The following is a 21,734-nucleotide window of genomic DNA, read 5'->3' on the forward strand; positions in this document are numbered from 1 at the left end:
TTCTTCCCGGCGGCTCAGGCCTTTTCTGCGGTGCTGCATTCTACTCTCGCGAGAGCTGCCGAAAAAGCTTCGGCGAGGTATCGCCTCGGGTCAGACGTCACCGGAGGGTCTGTTGCTTGGCAACTGAGTATTTTCCCAAGACGGGAGGAAGGGAAGCGGGAGAACGAGATGAAAAGTGCGCTGGGAAGGGAAGCCCTGAGAGGCAGCAGCACAGAAGGGGAAACGGAGGCCGCTAACAGGGGTGTTACTTTTGGTTGCCAACCTCTAGGTGGAGCCTGGAGACTTAGGGTTGCCAGCCTCCAGGTGGGGCCTGAAGATGTTCCAGAATTACAACTGATCTCCAGGCAACAGAGATCAGTTCCCCTGGAGAAAATGGCTGCTTTAGAGGGTGGACTCTATGGCATTATACCTTATTGAAGTCCCTTCCCTCCTCAAACCTCACCCTCTCTAGGCTCCACCCCCCAAATCTCCAGGAATTTCCCAATGCATAGTTGGCAACCCTAATGGTGACAAAAGCCGTGCCCCCCCCCTCAACAAACCTTCCACTGGCTGCCACAACCTCACCTTGTTTGACAGCCTGCCATGGCGATGTGCAGAGATAACATCCCAAAGGGGAAACCAGTGTAGACTGGAGAGCTAACAGTCTTGCCAAGAGATTATTGCTGATAGTTCTAAAACTTCTCCCTTCCTCTTTACATTCAGACTTCTACAGAATGTGTATTGGAAAGCTGTTCCAAGCCTGTTACCACCACTGTGCCAGAAGATCAAGAATCTCACAGCATGCCTGCTGTCAATCTCTGCACTTGGTGCTGAGAAGGAATTACACATCCTGTCCATATAAAGCTGTGATCTTTGATATGGGTGGTGTTCTCCTTCCATCTCCATTAAAACTGGCTGCAGGTGAATGCTTTTTGGGAGGGTTGGAGGGTTGCCCAGTCAGCCTTATCGAGCCTATGAATTTTGTCTGCCTGCTGAATGGTTTTATGCCTGGGAGGGGATCTGGGAAGTGACTTTTTCATCAGCCTGTGTGAATGGGGGTATGCTGCAGCTGTTTTTCCTCTGTGAGTCCAAGTTTGTGGCATTCTGTATCATTCCCATCTAGTCCGAATCCAAGGCAAAGATTGAATTTGCTTTCGGTGGATGCCTTGGAGCCTAGCATTTCAAACTGATTTTATTACTTTATTTCTTCATTTTAAACTGTGTGCTGTCTTTGCACGGGGCATCCAAGGCGGCTCAGAATGAGATCTAAACAATTGAAATAATATGTAAACAGTAAATGGTAAATCGTAGCATTTGTCATTCAAATGGGTTAATAAAATCTTAATATTACAAGGGTCTCATTTCTAAACTATTGTTCCTAAGAGTCTCTAATGCATTCCACTGTTGTTTTGCATTCACCACTTTGTTTATAAAATGGCAGTTTCAGCCTTTCTCCCATTTCACCAGGCCCCTTCCCAGTAGGGTTTGCGAATTGCCAGGCTATCGTTGCCCTGGCAAATACAGCAGGATTTTAGTCCATTGGCACTTTAGAGACTGCCAAGATTTTCAGGATATGAGCTTTCGAGAGTGAAAGCTCCCTTTTTCAAATACAGGGAGAAGTGGAGAACCCTGAGCCTTTATATCCTATTCAGGAGGTGGGAGGAGTGAAGCAAAGAAAGGAGTCAGGATATAACGGTACAATACAGAGTGAAGCAAAGTGAAGCAAAGAAAGGAGTCAGGATATAACGGTACAATACAGCTTGATGAGAGGAGAAATTAACATCTGTAGTGAGATAAGAATCCTATGTCTCTATTCAGCCCTGGGAGTTCCATTGTTCTAAACTTGTAAATGAACTCAACTTTAGCAATCTCACATTGTAATCTGCCCTTGAATCTTCTTTGTATGAAGATAGCTACCTTTAGGTCAGCAATAGAATGTCCTGAAAGTTCTCCCACTTGCTTTTGAGTGTTGTGATTTTTAATGTCAGATTTATGTCTATTTGTTCTTTTGCAAATACAAAGATGTTTTGCTAGCTAACCAGCTCTGAGCCATCATGAAAAACCAAGCATCGCCAGATCATGCCTGACTCCATCCAGATTGTTCATTACCTTCTGCCTTGAATCTAACCAGACCCATCACCGTACCTCCTCTTACCGGCAGCTTCATTGGTGGTCTGCCTCTGACACCTCAGATCTGCCATGGAGTGTTTTTAATATCAAAAGTTGGCCAAAGGCCATTCCTTAGGTTGTAGTTTCTGAACCTCCCAGAATGTGAATATCATTTCTTTTATATTAACCAACTTTACAGTAGCATAAGCTTTCGAGAACCACAGCTCTCTTCGTCAGATGCAGAACTGTGGTTCTCGAAAGCTTATGCTACAGTAAAATTGGTTAGTCTTAAAGGTGCTACTGGACTCTTTTCTATTTTGATACTACAGACTAACACGACTAAGACCTCTGGTTCTTTTATATTGTCATTCTCAAGGACACCACATTGTGCAGTAGAAAAGGAATGCATCAGACTCAAAGAAACTCTTTCCTGCCCACTGCCTCCTGAAGTTAAACATTCCTCATGGATTTGCCTTCTTTCATTTAGAGTGGGAGGTCCGGAATTGCGTCTCTCCCGGCACCATCAGGCAGGCCATAATATCTGGAGGAGAGAACAGGCCCTGGACGAGATTCATGAGAGGGGAGCTGAGCCTAGCAGAGTTTCTGCATGAATTTGGGCAGCAGTGCTCCAAGATCGTAAGCCATTTTCTCTGCTTGATTGGGGGGGCATTCTTGAACTGGATCCCTACAGTGTATAGCAACAACCACAAACAGAAATTAAAAGACTCCTCCATGATATGCTATCTGTCCATTGACTTTGTTTCCCCACCCTCTCTCCAAGAAAATTATTTAGCTATACCACAACCCTGTGAGGCTGTTTAGAATCAAAGAATGGGACTGGTTGCACGGAGATTGGAACTTGGCTCTCCCGTTCCTAGGTCTAACACTCTGTCTCCAAAATCACGCTGGCTCCCTCCTTGCTCTTCTTGAGTTCTTCTTTCCTCTCTTGTGCTAGAAAATAATGTTCCGTGCAAACCGCGACATGGTATATATAAGAAGTTTCAGCCTAGGTTGCTTCCACGCTTGGTGTTTGCTCCAGCTCAGATGCTAGTGGGAAACAGCATTTCCCCCCACTTCCACACATCCTGGTGCTTTTATGCAACTTCCAACATTCCCCCAGCTTTTCCATGATCTTTCCAAAACCTGCTCGACTACTATCTTCCTAGAAAGATTGTAGCAAAGCCAGGGTGGCTGCCCTGTGGAGAGGAAACTCCAGATCTTCCCTGGTCCTGCTCCCATTGGCATCATTTTCACTGCCCAAGTCCTCTGGGGTGGCAATTTCTTACCTCCCCCCATGCCACCTGAGCATTTTTCAGAAGGGGGAGTATTGGTAATGGAAAAATCACTGTAGAGTTATAATGCTACAACGATTAGTCAATTCGTGATTTTATAAATCCTGAAAAAGCTCCCCCTTCCCAGTGCCAGGAAGGACAGCCACCATTAGAGACAGGGGCAGGAAAACGGGCAATGTGAAGACCCTGATTCACTGCACTGATTCGGCAGCTGTAGTGGCAGTGAGAAACTAAAGGAGCAGGTTTGCAGTCTGGAGGTGTTGCTGGATCCTGGCCTCCTGATGGATAAACAGGGCATCTTCTACCAGCTTCAGCAGGTGAGCCCACTGTGTCATTTCCTAGGTAAGAAAGCTCTTTTGCCACTGTGGTACATGCCCTGGTAACATCTATCTTAGATTACTGCAACTTTACATAGGACTGCCCTTGAAGAGTGTCCGGAAACTACAGATGGTGCAGCAAGAACGTTGTATGGAGTCTGTTGTCAGGACCATATCACTTCAGTCATGTTCCATTTGCACGGGCTTCCAATCTCTTCCAGGGCCCAATTTGTGCTGGCATTGATCTTTGAAGCCATATATGGCCTGGGGCCTGCATACCTTAAGGACCACCAACTCCTAAATGAACCTACCAGCCCACTAGAGTCATCTTCAGGGGCCTTGCTTCAGGGGGTCCCATCACTTGAGACAATTTGAGAAAGGGTCTTCTCAGTCACGGCACCAAAATCATGGAATTTCTTCCCCAGGAAGAATAATTTATCCCCCTCAATCTTTGTCTTCTCCCAGCAGATCAAGACTTTTATATTTTGTCGGGCATTTCCTTACCGACCCATCCTCATTCATTTTTCATTCCTGGTTTTGTGTGTGTGCGCATATACATTTTTAAAGTGGATTTTTAATATCTTTTTATTGTTTGGGATACAAATGTTTTAAATAAGTCACCCCAGTCTTCTCTGTCGAGCAACCTACGGATGTTTCTCCTTTTGTTCTAGGCAAATTCCTCCGTTCCAGTTGACTCTTTTTTTTCTGATCTAACCAGCAACACCATGTCTAAACAGCACCCGGTTATGACCGAAGCTATAAAGTGTATCCGGAGTGAAGGTCTGAAGACTGCAGTTCTGAGTAACAATTTTTATTTACACAGTGGAGAAAGCTTCCTACCCCTAGACCGAAAGCAATTTGATGTGGTAAGGTTTTGTTGCATCAAAATAAATATCTTGATTCTATTAAAATATTGTCTTTCCCTTCCACCTTGCCTTTGTCTGTTCCCCCTACAGAGAAAACACCTGCAGCTCAAACCCCATTTTAAGGTCTGTCCAGAATCTTGCAATGACCATGCAAGTTCTAATCAACTCTCCAACCATTTATAGATAAAGAAACACGCACTTCTGAAGAAAAGTGCATCCTTTTTTTAGATCACATTGCCAAGTGCTGCAGAAGACTGTTAGAAGAGGAATGCTGTGCTGTGTGACCACAGAGGGGGAATGCCTCTTCTAGAGAGTGCGGGCCCCATGCAAGTTAGGAAGCTCTTGTACTCAAGAGAATTTACATTTCTTAAAATATCCCCACATTTGCTTAATTAGGGGCATCTGTTTAAATAATCAAAAAGTTTAAAAGTGAGAGCTGGTGTGGTGTTGGGGTGAGGGGACTGAGCTACAAGTCCAGAAATCGCTAGTTCAAATCTTGCCTTAGGCAAGCTGTGTTTTCTCAAGCTTAACCCCCGCCCCCCCCCCCACAGCAGTTGTGCCTGACAGGGCTTTTGCGAGGTAACTGAAGTGGTTTGAACCCTAGAAAGCACTACATACATGGCTAACTGTTATTAAACCAGTCAAATTGAGTAATTGAATGAGTGGCTGCATGGTGGAGAGTGCAGATAGCCCTTGGAAGGGACTAGAACTGACTCTTAATCTCAAGATCTTCCTGAAAACCATTGGTCCTGCAGATAGGTAAAAAAGGTACAAAAGAGCTCCCATCATGGTGGGGGATTCCACTGCACTTCCACCAGGGAGCCATTTCCATTCCTCTCCTCCATTTCTGAATCCTTTCTGAGACCAGAATGGGCCCATTGTGTGTTGTACTTGTGTTACACCAGACTGAATCTCTTGCCTTTCCCCCCTAGATAATCGAGTCTTGCCTGGAAGGGATCTGCAAACCGGACCCTCGAATCTATAAGGTGTGCTTGGAGCGTTTGGATGTTCAAGCAAAAGAGTGCATCTTTCTGGATGACATTGGGGAGAACCTCAAAGCTGCTGTTCAGCTGGGCATTAAAACAGTGAAGGTGAGGTGCAATGCAGCGGGGGCTTGTGATGTCAAGTGCCAGTACAAGCCGCCTTACAGAAAAGCCATCCAGGAACTCTGCCTGTGACGATGATCTTAAATGTTAGGCAGATATCTGTGCCCATCCCTATTAGATCAGATAGTGTTTAACAACTTAAGCTGTGCTTTGCTGGTACCGACCAAAGTTTATTCAGTCCAGCTCCCTGCCTCCCAACAGTGACCAGCCTGTGGAGCCTCCTAAGCAGAATGTGAAGGCAAAGGTGCCTTCTGGCGTGGCATATGCAAATGGCAGTTTTATTTAGCTGGCTCTCCCCTTCCTTTCCTCTTGGAGTTTGTGCTTACTTCCTCAACCCTCTCTCATCTCTTCATGTCAGGTTGATGACCCAGATTTGGCCATTCGTGAATTAGAGGCCTGTTTGAGTTTCCCTTTGCAGCGCTCCATTCCGTACACGTGCTCTGTGAGGCCAACAATGGAAATCCCGAAAGACCCTCTCCAGAAATACCTTGAACATATCTTGGGGGCTCAAGCAGAAGGTATGAGAGTATTTCCTTTCTTTCTGAAACAGCATACTCCAGTTTTAAGAAATGCAGGCCTTATGAAGTGCTGGTGAACCCTGAGCTTTTGTGATGTCAACACATGAGGCTGTGTGACAAATATTATTATTATTATTATTTATATTTATATCACGCCCTCCTCACAAGCGGGCTCAGGGCAGGTCACAACAGAAGATAAAATATACAAGATAACATAGCAGAGCTTCCTGTCTAATTGGCCAAATACATTTTATTTGCAAGGTGGTAGCCAGGTTACTCTGTCATAGCAAGATAAAACAATAGTCCAATGGCACCTTAAAGACTGAAAACCTTTATTTCAACATGAGCTTTTGTGAGGCAAGGCTTACTTCTTCAGATAGCCATTTAGCCTTCTCATGAAATTCTGAGAAGATTATTTCTCCTGGCAATCTCACTATATTCTGTGCACACAAATTAGATTGGGATGGGTGATCTGATAGGTTGATGTGAAATTCATACTTCTGATCACGAGGGTGGTTAGAAACCAGTGGCTGAGGTGTGTGTCCCTGCCTGGGAGTGTGGGACAATACACCCTCTGCTGTTGTTGCTGGGTTGCTGTTTTTTTTTAAAAAATAAAACCTGCAGCTTCCCATCCATATTTTCCGGAAAGATCACACCAAAGGTGGCTTGAGGAAATCTGCAGCAGAGCTAGGAAAACCTGGAAAGGAGGGCGTGGCTGCAAGCCCCCAAAAGAACTATTGCAGTTTTTTGGGGGGGGGGGTGTATGGAGGAAAACCTCCACGTTGAAGCAGCGTGTGTGAACCTGCAGTTGGCACTTGAGGGACAGAGAGGTCTTTCTCTGGAGGCCTGGGGCTTTCCACTTCAGCACCTGAACCCCTCCTTTTCACTGACCAAAGTCAGCTGCGCCAGTTTTGTGTAGTGGTTAGAGCCAGTTTGGTGTAGTGGTTAAGAGCACGGGACTCTAATCTGGAGAGCTGGGTTTGATTCCCCACTCCTCTACTTGAAGCCATCTGGGTGACCTTGGGCCAGTCACAGTTCTCTCAGAGCTCTCTCAGCCCCACCCACATCTCAGGGTGTTTTGTTGTGGGGATTATAATGGCATACTTTGTAAACCGCTCTGAGTGGACATTAAGTTGTCCTGAAGGGCGATATATAAATTGAATATTGTTGTTGTTGTTGTTGTGATGATGTCAGACTAAGGTAAAATGACAGTTGCTATTAAACCCAGACCTGCATTCGGCAAGGATCTAATCCCTTCTAATCCCTTTCCACTCACTGATCACTTGGCCTCCAACTTCCAGGACCTCTGCTACTGCGGCAATTCAGCCATGGGCAGTCAAATCCAACTTACTACATCAGGTTTGGGGATCACGACTTGGTCCTGAGGAAGAAACCGCCTGGCAAACTGCTGCCATCTGCCCATGCTGTGGAGAGAGAGTACAGGTGAAAGTAGAATCACGTCTCTAAGTTGACCAACTTGTGTTCATGTAGAAGGACGGGTGCCTCCGAATTTCACAAGATTCTTTATCAAGCGAGTTCTGTGCAACTCAAAAGCTTGCAAAGTCCTTCACTAACATATTTAAAATATGTTCTGTTTTCTAATCTGTTGTTGCATCCAGTCTTTTTATTACCTTCATGAATTTAGTTATCACCTTACGAATCAGCCATTTTTAAAAAAAGAAAGAGGAACGCTAAACATTATCCATTTATAACTTCTGTTCTGTTGTAAATGCACAAGGAACCCCTGTAGTGTAGCAGTTACTGTTGGCCTAGGACCAAAGATCCCTGGTTTCAACTCTCTCTTCTCAGCCATTCCTGCCATTCACTGGGCAAACTTTCTGGCAGTTCATTTGACCTGAGAAAGAGTGACTGAGTGATTGAGACAATCACTTTTTCTCAGCTAACATACCTCTGAGGGTTGTTTTGAGGATAAAAGGAAGGAGTGGAGAACCATGTATGCTGCTCTGAGCTCCTTGGAGGATCGACGAGATAAAATAATAGGTAATAAAGCCAATAATTCTAATGTTTTCCTTCATTCTTTTCCCTGGCAGGGTTTTGCAGGCTCTTGCAGTGTCTGGCATTCCGGTTCCAAAAGTTCTTTCGCTGTGTGAAGATTCAAGGTGAATTTCTTCCTCTTAGCTCAGGTCAATTTATTTCAGTTCCACTCCAGTGAGCATAGGACACAAATCAGACATCATAGATCCCACTTGCATAGACTTGACCCTTTGCAATCACGCTCTAACTGTAATATATCACTGATAATGATTATCTTTTTGTTTGTATCGAAAAGCAAATCTGAAAAAACACAAATTCAAATGAACTGCCAGAAAGTTTAGAAATCCAGGGTGCCAGAAAATTAACTGAAGCTTCAGAATAAAGACCGTAAGATGTGAAGCGGACTCAACCGCAGTGCTCCCACAACGACATACCCTTTCACATCAAGGAGTTTTCAACTTTTTTGAGTTTAAAGAGCAGGATGTAAGGCAAAACATTTGCCATTTGGCGTCTGTCCCAATGAAAGTGTTGGGGGCTTTGCTGTGATCCTTTTATGTCATCCCAGCATCCTTGGCACCCCCTTCTATCTCATGGAATACTGCACCGGCCGGATCTTCAAGGACCCCTCCCTTCCGGGACTCGAGCCCAGCCAGCGGAGAGAGATTTATGCTGCCATGAACAGAGTCCTCTGTGAGGTCCATAGTGTGGACATCAAAGCAGCCGGCTTGGAGGATTATGGAAAGCAAGGTGTGTGCCCGCCTGGGAGATCCTTGAGCAGGATAGACGTTTGTTTGGTTTTTTAGTTAAATAAAGAAAAGATAGCGCATGGCTCCTCTCACCTTCCAGCCAAAAGGTGAGAGGAGGCAGGTCCAGGCCTTGGGGAAGCAAGGGAGAAAGGGCAGAGGTATTTGAGGAAGCAGGAGGTCTTTGGAGGGCTGAGTGAGGAATGAAGCTGGAGGAGGGAAGGTCATGGCCAGAAGAGCGGTAGGGATAGACTAGAACTCTTCTCCCTGATGTCTGTGCATTGGTTTGGGGAGGGGACGTAGAGGAACATTCTGTTGAGCAAACTCCTCTGTGCGCACAGCCTGGGGGGATATGGTCCAGGAACAGCGTCACTGCCCTGTCTGTCATTTGCATGACTGAGGCTTTCTTCCCGACAGGGGTATTTTGTGTGCAGTGGGGCGACGACGCCCGTGCTGCTTGGACTCTTCTCTGTCTTTGCTTCCCTTTGTGGTGACTCTTGCAATGGACAAGCATGCGCAAAAACACTTTTAATCACCTTCCTGTCGCAGGCAACTATATTCAGCGACAAGTCCAGACCTGGAGCAAACAGTACCGAGCCACAGAGACGCACCCAGTCCCCGCCATGGAGAGGCTCCTGGCGTGGCTCCCTTCCCATCTGCCCACCAGCCCACGGCTTTCTGTCGTGCATGGAGATTTCAGGTAACGGCCAAAGGCATCTTCCTCACTATGGTTGCCAGAGCCCTTGAAACACAGAGAGGGATGATCTCCCAGGACTGGACTTTGGGCTGTTTCTCAGGATGCAATTTGTACCTTCATACCTGTGCGTACATGTCTGAAGAGCTGCTTTTCTCATCAAAATGCTTGGTAATCAGGCAAACATTAAGCCTGGAAGTTCTGGGAAGGGGCCAGGGAACTAAGCCTCCTCCTCAAACGGTGGTTCTTTAGCATCAACTTGTTTTAAAGGGTCGACATGCCCGCCTGCCTTGCCTGTATCTGCCAGGGTTTCTCAGATGCTCTTGCCTTTCCTCGGCAGGCTGGACAACCTGGTCTTCCATCCAGACAATCCAGAAGTTCTCTCTGTCCTCGACTGGGAACTCTCCACTTTGGGTGATCCTCTTTCCGACGTGGCCTATAACTGCTTGGTGTATTATTTGCCATCTCGCTGTGACATCCTGAAAGGTACAAGGGCATGAGGAGAAACGCCCACACGCGTCTCTGTTTAGAGCAAACACAGCTGGGTTGGGGCGGGTATTCTGAAGCCACGGCCTGGCCCCGCAGAGGGAGGGAGCCACAGCAAGTGGGGCCCCGTCATGGCTGCTGGCAGGGCCTCACCACAGGCGATCGTGAGGTGGCCACGGAGAGCATGTCTACACGACAGGCTTGTGCAGCGTCTCTCAAGGCTTCTCCCAAAGAATCCCGGGAATGATAGTTCCATGACAGGACCAAGCATATCATGTTGAAAATCACAAGCTTTCCTGGCTATTAATTTCCAGGAATTCCCTGGGGAGGAGCAATGCCCCATGTCACAATGTAGACTTATGGAATGCCATATGCCTGTGATGGACCACAAACTGTGGTTGGAGGCTGCTGCCCACGCTTCCCTGGCTCCCACTGACAAGCCTTGGCCCAATCCAATAGGAAGAGGAAGTGGCTGCCTTGAATACCACCAGGCTGCTCTGGAAGGCCCTCGGGGGAACATATTTGCTGTCCCAGAGCCTGAAGGGAGAAAATGAATGGGTCTTGTTCCCTGCAGATTTCCTCACTGAGGGTCTTTCTCCATTCCATTCCATTATGGGAGGGGGGGAAGCCTGCAAACAGGAGAACCCTGGAGGAGGGAAGACTATCTCCCCCTGGCTGCATATCATCAGATGCAAGCAAAATATTAAGGGATGGATTTTATAGTCGCTTGAGTATCAGGTGCTTGTGGTGGTGGCTCTCTCCCTGCCCTCCCCTCTGGGAGCCCCTAAAAGGCATTGCTGGGGATTGTGGGGGCCCAGTGGACAAAAAGCCGTTGGGCCCTGGTGACTGCAGTGAAGATGGGGAATTGGACAAAACTGCCTCTGCATTGCTCTCGCAGCAACCGTAAGTTTGGCAGAGGATGCTGCATTCCGCTGGTGCCCAGTCAAGGAAGGGGGTCGTTTTTCTTGATTTCCCCCTCCTCACTGGCTGTGCCTGCTGGCTCTTTGATCACTGCAGTCGCAGCCTCTTCACTGGTGGCTGTGGGAAGAGGAAGGCAGCCAATGATCTGCTACCACAAGCCGCTTCCAACCGTAGGATCCAACTGGATGTTTCTCTGTGCAGCAGTACAGCTTGCACCAGCCTCCCGCAGGAACTAGCTTTGCTTCCCCTGCTTGCAGGTCTGAGTGACCGTCATCTGAGCCTGCTGGGCATCCCTACACCAGAGGAATACTTCTTGCTGTATTGTGACCACATGGGCATTCCCCCCATCGAGAACTGGAACTTCTACATGGCTTTTTCCTTTTTCAGAGTGGCAGCGATCCTACAAGGGGTGTACAAGCGCTCACTCACAGGTGAGTGAAGGGGATCGGGTAGGCCTGTCCCTGCTACAGGGCCCACTCAGGCTTGTCCGGAGGCCTTCAGGCAGCTTCGCCTAAGAGCTCCCTGGAGCTGCAGGGCTGGTTCTTTGGCCGAGCCACCCAAGCAACTCCTTGGATGGCATGGAGAGGAGGGGGCCGATGCAATGCAGGGGCTTCAGCAGCACCAGCAGAGGCTGGCATTCCCTCCTGGGACTGCACCAGCACTGGGTGGGTCAAAGCCATGCCCCTGCAGCATTGCCCCTGGGCTTAAGTTGGACCAGACTGGTAGTGGCACAAGCCTAGGAGGGCATGGCTGTACCTTGCTTGGGGTGACAAAGTACCTTGAACTGGCCCTACAGAACTGTGTGGAAGTAGGGGAGGCATGGCTGGTAGGGAGCAAAGGAAGAGAACGCCCAGAAGTCTTTGCACCAGCAGGCTGCAAGAACAGGAACAACACGGAAGGAAAAAAACACCACGTACAATCACTATGCAAAAGAACAACCTCTATAATATCTTCAGTAGATGTTTTGTAAAATAATAATATTATCATTATTTTTATAACATTTTCAAGGACACTGAATTACACAAAACCTGGTTTACTATATTGCCCCACAATGTAAACAGTATAGTAAACCGAGTTTTGTGTAATACAGTAATGTATGCTGATGATACAATAGAGGTTGTTTCTTTTGCCTAGTGCTTACACGGGGTGTTTTTTCCTTCGTTGTACACTTTACACTGTGGCTCTCTTTTCTTTGTTTGGCAAGAACGGGACCTGCACACGGTGCCTCAGGACAAGCCAGGCCCTGTCAAACTGTTTGCTGTAGCAACTCTCTGGGGGTTGGAACCTAACAGATCTGGGCCCCAACAAGAGGCAATAACAAAACATATAATTGCCAATTACTGCTGTTATTAATAACATTGTCAGTTATTATTTTGTGCCACTTGAACTGCGCATGTTAAGTTTTACATGCTACCCTCTTTTACTGTCACTTTTGCTACATTTGTTGTGTTGTGGGAATGACTGTTGTTAATGCGCATGAAGAGTAAAGAGTGAACTCCTAGGGCAGTGATTGCCGGAAATGGATCCTCTGTGTTCAGAGTATACCTCCGGCTGTCATGCCAGGAACAGACCGCAGGTCCCTTCGTCACAACCCTGGCAGATTAACCATGCTCCATGGCCCTTGGGGCATTAGAGGCAGAGCATGGGTCAAACTGGGCCTGTGGCCTTGATCTATGATGGCAGTTCTTTTACCAGTGCAGTTTTTTGGAATAGAAGTAAACAGCAGTCTTGTGGCACCTTAAAGACAAATAAAATTGTCTTCTAGAATAAGTGTTCATAGACTAAAGCCAATGGGCTTCAAAGAAAGGTGGTCTCCAGTCCACAAAAAAGTGTGCTGGAATAAAATGTTAAAAGTCTTTCAAATGTAACAAGGCTCCTGTCCATCTTTGCTGCAATAGATTAACCTGGCCTCTCGCCCCTACACCCCAGAACAATGATCATGTAAGAGTACATAAGTAAGCAACCCAGGCGAGGTGAATACCTGCTGTTCATTCCCCACAGGTCAGGCTAGCTCAGCAACAGCCGAAAGCAGTGGGAGGCAGGCGGAGCTGATGGCAAACCTCGGCTGGGATTTTGCAACCAAAGAAGGCTTCCGAATCTTCAAAGGGCTTTCAGCCCCCAAACCTCTGAGCAAACCGTTTAGCACGCAGGCTGGTCCCAGCCCCTTCCCAAGGAGGAGCTATGCCACGGGGCCATGCTCTGGGTCTCACCTGGTCATCTCTCCAGAAGGCCTGCCTAGCCGAGTTCGAGAGCTACATCACAAGCTGGAGAAATTTATGGACGCCCACATTTATCCGGCTGAACAGGTCCTGCGAGACCATCAGGCCTCCCAGAGCAGGTGGACTCCACATCCCCTCATAGAGGAGCTCAAGGCAAGTGCGGCCCCCTGGGATAAAGCATAGCCACAACATAATCTTTTGTGCGGCAGAAGGAAGAAACAAAGGAATCACACTCCGTGTCCCAGATGCTGCTTTGAAGCTGGTGGGGTTTGGTTGCCTGCTCTCTGCTGGTTACGTTTTGGCACGAGGCTGGTGCCATTCTGAAGTTGGTTTTATAATTTGTGAAATGTTTTCAAACATTTGTGTGCTGAAAGAGGCTTCTCAGGAAGCCCTGGAGAGCTGCTGCCAATCAAGGGAGACAAGTCTGGCCGTGTGGGCCAAGAGGGTCTGACTCGGAAGAGGGCAGCTCGGTGTGTGTTCGTGCATATGTTCTTGTGCCTCAGATTCTTCAGTATATATCACATTAAAAACAGTGGCGGCATCCCTGTGGCAGACACGACGCTGCTGTCGCATCTAGTTTGGCCCTCTGTTCTATTCCTGATGGCGATGCAGGGAGACACAAAGCTGCATGTGGCACTAAAGTGTGTGTGTCCCCCCCCCCCCCCAAATCACCGGAAGTCCCTCTCATCTTTACCCCATTTTCTAAGATACATTGCACCAGCCGCTAACTACATGATTTCAAAGTCATAAGGGCCAAGAATTTGCTTTCATAAATAAATCAGAATACGTGCAGGTGTGTCCTAAGTTTGTATCGTAGGGCCTCCCGTAGAAGAAGGTAGCCCTGTGGGTCTGTGCGTTCCTATGTATCTGCCTGTTCTCTTCCTTCAGGACAGGGCAAGGTCCGAGGGCCTCTGGAATCTTTTCATACCCACAGAGAATGACCCAGACATGAAATACGGAGCAGGCCTGACAAATGTGGAGTACGCCCACTTGTGTGAACTGATGGGGACTTCGCTCTATGCACCTGAGGTACCCTTGCAAAAGCTCTGCCAGGCGTGCTGTGGGAAGCCAGACAGGTGTGGATTGAAAAAGGGGCTCAAGAGAGAATTTGGGGACCTTTGGTCCCTGTAGGGAGATTTGAGGGAGCCACAGACCGGAAGGGAGACTTCCCTTGCAATTGCTGTGAGTTCTGGCTCTGGCTTGCCTTCCTTTTCCTCTCCGCCAGGGGGCCTCTCTTCTCTAGATCTCACCCAAACCCACATCCCGTCCCCCCTCCAGTGCTCTGCAGGCTCTCCCTTTTCTGGCTCATGGTGTCTTGTTTCTTCAGGTATTCAACTGCTCTGCCCCAGACACTGGCAATATGGAGGTGCTGCTACGTTATGGCACAGAAGCACAGAAGCAACGCTGGCTACAGCCTCTGCTGGAGGGCAAGATCCGCTCCTGCTTTGCTATGACGGAGCCGCAGGTCTGTGACCCCTAGCAAAAGGGGGCTGCCCTTGTCTCAGCTTTCAAACATACATACATGCAGGGGAGCTCAGGCCAAGTCAGAGCTGGTTTGCTACACATGACTGAGAAAGCCAACACCCTTTGTTTAAACACGGTGGAGTTTTATCCCATCCACCCTAGGTCAAAAGAAAATGGCGTATCAAAAGTGAACATAGATGTCATGTTTCAAGAAATGTCGGCCATTTCCACATGGGTTATTTGCCTCAGGTTCAGTGCTGTTGGGAAGTGGGTTTTTTTTTCATGCTTCCCCACAGCATTGTAGTGCGTTCATGCACCTTTGGGGATTTCCCCCAGCTTTTCTCCAGTCTTTCTCAAAAGTTTGGGGGAAAGAGCACCATAAAGCCTAGACAGCTGCTATGCGGGTGGGAAAATTCAGATTTTCCTGTTCACGTGGTAGCTATTTCCTCCCTCTGCCACCGGAGGGCCTTTTATTTTTATTTTTTAAACTGGTACTAGAATATGATTACATCGATATACCTTTGTAACAATAGATGTTACAGCTTCTCTGAATTCTCAGTTTTCATTTTTTTAAAAGTAAGTCTCCATCCCCTTCCCTTGTAGAGATATAATGGGAAAGGTATAGCTTTGCATATATTCACAGTGGAAGAGTCTCGAGATTTACTTTTTAAAAAATGAAAGCTCGAATCCAGAGAACTTGTTACGCCTGTCGCTACAATGAGAAATCAATATATATTCTGATAATGATTTTTTTTTAAAATTGAAAAAAACCCTGTTGGCACAGAGGAAGGGCACACTGTGGAGAGCTACTCTCCACAGCTGACTTCTGCTTCCAACCTGCAGAATCATTCCTTTCCTCCTGAGACAGTCAAAGGTATGTTTGTGTGGAACACAGTTGGAGTCCTCCCAGCTCAGCTCTGCTGCTCAAGAAATGTCCCATTTGGTCTGTTCTGCTTCACTCTAAAATGAAGCATTTCACTTAGGTTGCTTCCTCAGACGCCACCAACATTGAGGCTTCCATCACCGAGGGAAAAGGCGTCTATGTTCTGAATGGGCGCAAATGGTGGATATCAGGTACGTTGCTCTTTTTCCCATCTGCTTCCACTGAGACGTGGAGTAAAAGTGTGATTGAGTGAGAGTGGATTGGTGCCCTGAAGGACTGATTGGCCTCTTGGCTCAGCAATTTGAGTTTCTGGCTTGTAGGAAGCAAAAACTTCTGGGAAGTCTCCTAGAGGACTTCTGCAAAGTCATCACTTCCTCTCTGGCTGGTTGGGCACTTGACTACCTGCCTGGACACTTGAGCCTGGCCATCAGGAAAGAGTTCCCGGGAAGGCATATATTGGAGAACCCTTTGGAACACAGTCCTGGTGCATGCGCAGTGTCATTCTCGTTGCCCAAACATAAGCTGTCTTCACTTGCTGTTACGTACCTTTACCAAGGCATGCGTGCCCATTACGTAGGAATGGAGGGACTGGCAGTGCCAGTCTCAAAGCGGTCAACCAGCCTCTCTCTCTTTGACAGGCTCTCTGGATCCTCGTTGCCAGCTCTGCATCTTTATGGGCAAGACTGACCCCACCGCCCCAAGGCACAAGCAGCAGTCGATGATCCTTGTTCCTATGAACACTCCTGGCCTTACAGTCACTCGGTTGCTCACTGTGTACGGCTTGGATGATGCGCCAGGTGAGGTTCTGCTTGGGGTAGTTTCTGTAAAGGCTTACATCATTCTCCTCACCCCCCATTTTATCATGCACAAACATCCTTCACCACCTGCGTATGCGTACACAGCAATCTGAAATCCCCTTGCAGAACTGAGAAGAAAGACCCGAACGCAGACAGGTTTGTGAAATGCTCTCATTTGTTCCAATGAAATGTGACTGTTCTGGATGGTGGTTGCTGACTGACCATGTGGAATCACAGTTGATTTAAAGATTCCAGGAAAGCCTCATGTCTGTCCCTGTACTTCCCCCCCAGTCAGCATCAGAGCACTGAAAGCTCCAGTCCGTGGCTTAGGAGAGTCGGGTTCTTCCATTCCGCAGAGAACGATGCAAAATAAAAGCACTGAGCTCTGTGTCTTGTGTGTCCCCCCCTTCCAGCTGGCCACGGAGAGATCACATTTGAAAACGTTTGTGTTCCCCAAGAGAACATCTTGCTGGGTCCTGGCCGAGGGTTTGAAATCGCCCAGGGGAGGCTGGGCCCAGGAAGGATACATCACTGCATGCGGCTGATGGGCTACGCGGAAAGAGCACTGGCTCTCATGAAGGACCGGGTGAGCAGCCCCAACTGTTGGGTCAGGCACCTCTTTCCAATGGGTTCTGTTGCTGTTGGAGTAATGACTTCCACCTGCCACGGCATACCGTTGTCTGGCATCATGTTGCTCTGTGTTTCCTCTCCCCTACTCTCTGAAGGAGTATTTTATGCAGAACCCAAAGGGTGCCGCAGGAATCTCTCTCTGTTCTCCACTCCTATTCAATGGCACGGAATCGCTCATAAAGATATTTATTTCATTTTTGTCTGCGATCCAGAGGAGTTAGCCGTGTTAGTCTGTAGTAGCAAAATAGTAAAAGTAGCACCTTTAAGACTAACCAAATTTACTGTAGCATAAGCTTTCAAGAACCGCAGCTCTCTTCATCAGATGCATTGTCAGATGCATCTGACGAAGAGAGCTGTGGTTCTTGAAAGCTTATGCTACAAATGATGCATCTGACAAAGAAAACTGTGGTTCTTGAAAACTTATGCTACAGTAAAGTTGGTTAGTCTTAAAGGTGCTACTGGACTGTTTACTATTTTTGTCTGCCTTTCTCATAGATAAAGGCAGATTACAGAGTTATAAAATAGAAAAAATAGCATACTGCATACAATGGGCAATGCAATAAAACTGGACTGCACAAATTAAAGATCAGTGGAGTAGACATCGGTATGCTACATCATATAAACCGGCTATCACAATCAGAGAACAACAAGCGGGGCGGGGGGGGGGGGGACCCACAAGGGCTTAGAGAAGAGCCGCTCATTTCCCCTTCTCCCTTCTCCTGAAAGCCCATAGCCCTTTCCCTTTTCCTGCTTCCTTCTTTCCTTTCCACCCACCAGCCAACCTGCCTTCATCTGCCCCCCTGTATCCACCTTGCCCTCCTTCCCTCCTGCTGGCAGCCTCTACCTAGAAAAACGATGTCCCAGTTGCACAGTGCTGACTGCCAGGCCGGGCCTAGTTGCATCGTGGGGGACCCTAGTTGCAGAAGGATCTCTCTCCGTATTCCCCTCCCCCCATACCATTTCTTTCCCCCCCCTCCTCCTGGGTCCCTCCATCTCCTCACCTTTCCCTGCACTTGGGATCCAGTTCAAGGGATCCCGGAGGCTTTCGAGAGGCCGGGCCCCTGCCAGCTGGACTGTCCTTTCCTGTTCTGAGCCCGGTGTGGGGTTTTGGCAGGTGATGTCACGCACAGCCTTCGGAAAGCCCTTAATAGAACAAGGCACAATCAGGGCGGCCATTGCGGAGTCCCGTGTTGAAATTGAGCAGGCCCGGCTGTTGGTCCTCAAGGCAGCCCACCTCATGGATGTGGTCGGAAATAAGGCAAGTGCTTGGGGAAGCGAGGGGGTGGGGGCTTCAAATCCAGGGGGCCTGGGGTCACCTGTTGCTCCCCATAGAGGAACAAGGGCAGCCTGTCCCCTTTAGCCATGGCTTGTAGTGAAGATTGAGAAGTCTCTTCTTTGCATCATGGGACTCCGAGCAATGCAAAGTCAAGGGAGGAAGGCCGGGACGGGAGGGGAGTGGCCAGGGATGGTTTGAAGCTGGAATTACCATTGTTGGTATAGATCTCAGAAAAGGGTGGGGGATGATGACTGGGGAAAGCTGCAAGTTTGCAGGGTGGACTGAGGGTCTCCTTTTATTTACCCCCATGGTGGTGGAAAGTGCCGTCAAGTCATAGCTGACTTATGGCGACCCCTGGTGGGGTTTTCATGGCAAGAGACCTTCAGCGGTGGCTTGCCATTGCCTGCCTCTGGTCTTCGCTGGAGGTCTCCCCATCCAAGTACTAACGAAGGCTGACTCTTCTTAGCTTCTGAGATCTGACGAGATCAGGCTCACCTGGGCTATCCAGGTTGCTCCAGTGTGGTGTTTTGGGGCCTGACCCAGAATGGTGGCTTCCACCACTCTCACAGTCCTGACCGTTCCTACAGAAAGCCACCTCAGCTGCTGAATAGCGCTGGGAAGGGAAAGGTCTTCACACACAGCCCGGTGCATGGAGAGGGGCTGGCCCTGTTCTCCTCTTTATCCATTTGGAAACAGCCTCTAGGTTGAAAGAAACAGAACGCTGCAAATCTGCACTGGGCGGGGGGAGCTGAGGAATAGACAGGTTGAGGGCCCTTTTCTATGAGGAAATGGCTTGGCCTGAGAGCTGCCATCTTCTTTTGTCCCAACCCCACACAGGAAGCTGCTCTAGAGATTGCCATGATCAAAGTGGTGGCTCCGAACATGGCTTTACGCGTCATTGACCGGGCTATTCAGGTGAGTGCGTTATGGGGTAACATGGAGAGGCACTCCCTCCCTCCTCGGTTTCTGACCTCCTTGATCCTTCTCACATTCTTTTCACCTTAGGACCTGAAAGTTCTCATGTTATCCCCCCACATGTCTGTCCATAGGGTTGCCGACTCCAGGTTGAGAAATTCCTGGAGATTTGGGGATGGAGCCTGAGGAAGGCAGGATTTGAGGAGGGACCTCAACAGGGCATAATGTCATAAAGTCTACCCTCTGAAGCAGCCAGTTCTCCAGGAGAACTCATATCTGAAGTCTGGAGATGAGATCTCCAGGAGGTCAGCAACCACACCTGTCAACCAGATACGCTGTGGGAGTTCCCTGCTTGGAACTTAATTCCCAGGAGCTTGCTTGATTGCAGTAGCATATAGGGAGAATGGGGCTTATACTTCCCCTCCTGCCATTTCCCCAAGCTGGGGATCCATTATTTGCTCCGCTGGGGAGAACATTCATGAAGCCTAACCCTTATGTTTCCCCATCAGGGCAAAGGGGCTCCCTGAGGGTCACTCTAAATGTTACTTCCTTCACGAGTTCGGCACAGAGCCAACCTGGGCTCGCACAGACACATGGCAACTCTGAGGAATGGCCTGTTGGAGCTCAGAAAGCTGCCACCAGGGAGGGAATGCCCCTGCCATTCTCCCAAGCATCCCCTCCCCCGTGCAAAAACAGTCAGGGGAGGGGGGACAGTTTTCCCATTTCTGCTATCTCACATGCACAGGGTATTTTGACATGAGCCAGGCAAGGTAGATGAAATTCATCTTCAGAAATATGAGGAATTAAATCATTAAGGCATAAATTAAATACCTCCACATGGAACAGACACAACAGGATACTCCCCCCCCCACACACACACACCTTTTGCATGGTGGAAAAAAGCTTGGGAGAAAGGCAGGCGCTCGCCCTCCCCCAGCGGCAGCTTTCCAAACGTCCCTTTTTTTTTATGCAAGCCATTCCCCAAAGCTGCTGTGTGTCTGCAAGAGCCAAGGTTGGCTTTGTGCGGAACTCATGATGGAAATAACGTTTACAGTGACCCTGAGATTGTTTCTGTCGAGAAAACAGCAGGGGGGGGGCGCGGTTACGCTCCCTTTATTCAGATACCAATTGGTCCCCTGTGTGCCTCGGCATTAATGCCTGAGCATATCTGTTGACAGGCCCCGGACTAGCCATGTGGGGAACCTTTTTAAAACTCTCAAGAGGGCTCTCTTGTAAGGGCAAATCCATCCTGTTCTACAGACATCTTTAAAAATGGCATTCCTCTGAGCTCCTGACCTTCTCTCTGGCTTTCTTGCAGGCTTTTGGGGCAGCAGGTCTCAGCAACGACTATCCACTGGCGCAGTTCTTTGCCTGGGCACGGGCTCTCCGTCTGGCTGATGGCCCTGATGAAGTCCACAAGGCAGCCATCGCCAAAATGGAACTGAAGCGTTAGCTGTGCCCCAGGTTGTGGTCAGGAACAGTCAGCTCGAAGTGGGCAAGGAATTCAGGTCCACAGCTTTTAAGAGGGCGTGAAGCTGGCGGAAGGGGCTGCATGGGTGAACATAGGCTATTTCCAATTTCTAATAATAAGCACAATCAAGTTAGGGGGAATGAATCACAGAAGCATGCTGTTCGGAGGGTTAGGGACCCTGCTGAAATTCCCCGCTATTTTCAGCAACTTCTGGGATCTTCTAGAAGAGATACAGCATCCAAAGATAAGTGACGACTGGAATCGTTCTCAGTGGCCTGAACCTCTGATTACCGCCAAGGCATTCTTGCTCTTTCCCATGTTGGATCTGAGTTAAGTATCCTGAAAACTGATTAGGAGGTGGGGGAGAGAAGCCAAGCATATCCCATGGACTTCTGGCAGAGAGCACCCCCCCCCCATGCACACACACTAATTGGTGATTTTGTTATGTCTTCTGCACTTTAATATGACAATTAATTGAAGTAATTTTTTAAGAGGTGGAAAGGATCACGGAACAAAGCCTATCAATTTTGAAACATCTTGCAAAACCAGTCTGAAAAAGCAGAGTGAAAAGAACACAATCCCCCTGCCTGCGCTTTGTTTTGTGCAATGCAGTTGCAAAACCACAGATAAGTTTTGTGTGTCCAGAATCTGAAAGGCTGGAGCGGGAGTGGCGGGGAGGGAGAGGGAGGTGTTGAGTTTCTCTCTCTTCCTTGCCTGTTTTCTCCCAGAAAGCAGGGGGGGTGGGTGGGAAACAAGGGAACAGTTCAGCAGCAAGCAAAAACAGAGCTTCTACTAATACTCACTTTTGCAAAAGACTGGTACCAAAGGAGAACCTAATTCAAAACTGGAACCAACCTCAACACTTTCCAAAATAAATCAATAAAAGTTTTTATTTTACCAAAGAAAGAGTTGAAGGGGAAGCTGAGCCTTTTTTCTTGAGGGTAGAGAGTCTTATTCTCACTTGTGTAGAAGTGCTGACTGCACTGCCAATTCTGGCTCCCCCCCCCCCCCCGTGGTATCCCAATATAGTGACAGTCATAAGGCATACAAGCA

General features: G+C 48.3%; 1 protein-coding gene across 1 annotated transcript; it reads left to right on the forward strand.

Moving 5' to 3' along the window:
* The first annotated feature begins 1 nt into the window (after window position 1).
* Window positions 2–21,413, forward strand: ACAD10 (acyl-CoA dehydrogenase family member 10). Its single transcript, XM_054996929.1, has 21 exons — window positions 2–107; window positions 703–900; window positions 2,576–2,724; window positions 4,369–4,563; window positions 5,496–5,654; window positions 6,028–6,187; window positions 7,489–7,630; window positions 8,239–8,307; window positions 8,748–8,929; window positions 9,475–9,625; window positions 9,960–10,105; window positions 11,284–11,457; window positions 13,028–13,398; window positions 14,134–14,274; window positions 14,573–14,710; window positions 15,693–15,783; window positions 16,231–16,389; window positions 16,803–16,975; window positions 18,134–18,281; window positions 19,137–19,210; window positions 20,529–21,413. Exons 2-21 carry the CDS (start codon window positions 714–716, stop codon window positions 20,661–20,663), a joined length of 3,144 nt encoding a protein of 1,047 aa, XP_054852904.1. The 5' UTR covers window positions 2–107; window positions 703–713; the 3' UTR covers window positions 20,664–21,413.
* Window positions 21,414–21,734: the final 321 nt, after the last annotated feature.

The sequence above is a fragment of the Eublepharis macularius genome, chromosome 13, assembly GCF_028583425.1.
Source record: "Eublepharis macularius isolate TG4126 chromosome 13, MPM_Emac_v1.0, whole genome shotgun sequence".
Classification (NCBI taxonomy): domain Eukaryota; kingdom Metazoa; phylum Chordata; class Lepidosauria; order Squamata; family Eublepharidae; genus Eublepharis; species Eublepharis macularius.

Bases quoted from the DNA above. Each gene is read 5' to 3' on its own strand.
- ACAD10 (XM_054996929.1), top strand. From the start codon at position 714: ATGTGTATTGGAAAGCTGTTCCAAGCCTGTTACCACCACTGTGCCAGA. The intron at 4,564-5,495 runs GTAAGGTTTTGT...TTTCCCCCCTAG, and splicing joins ACCGAAAGCAATTTGATGTG to ATAATCGAGTCTTGCCTGGA. The intron at 8,308-8,747 runs GTGAATTTCTTC...ATGTCATCCCAG, and splicing joins TCGCTGTGTGAAGATTCAAG to CATCCTTGGCACCCCCTTCT.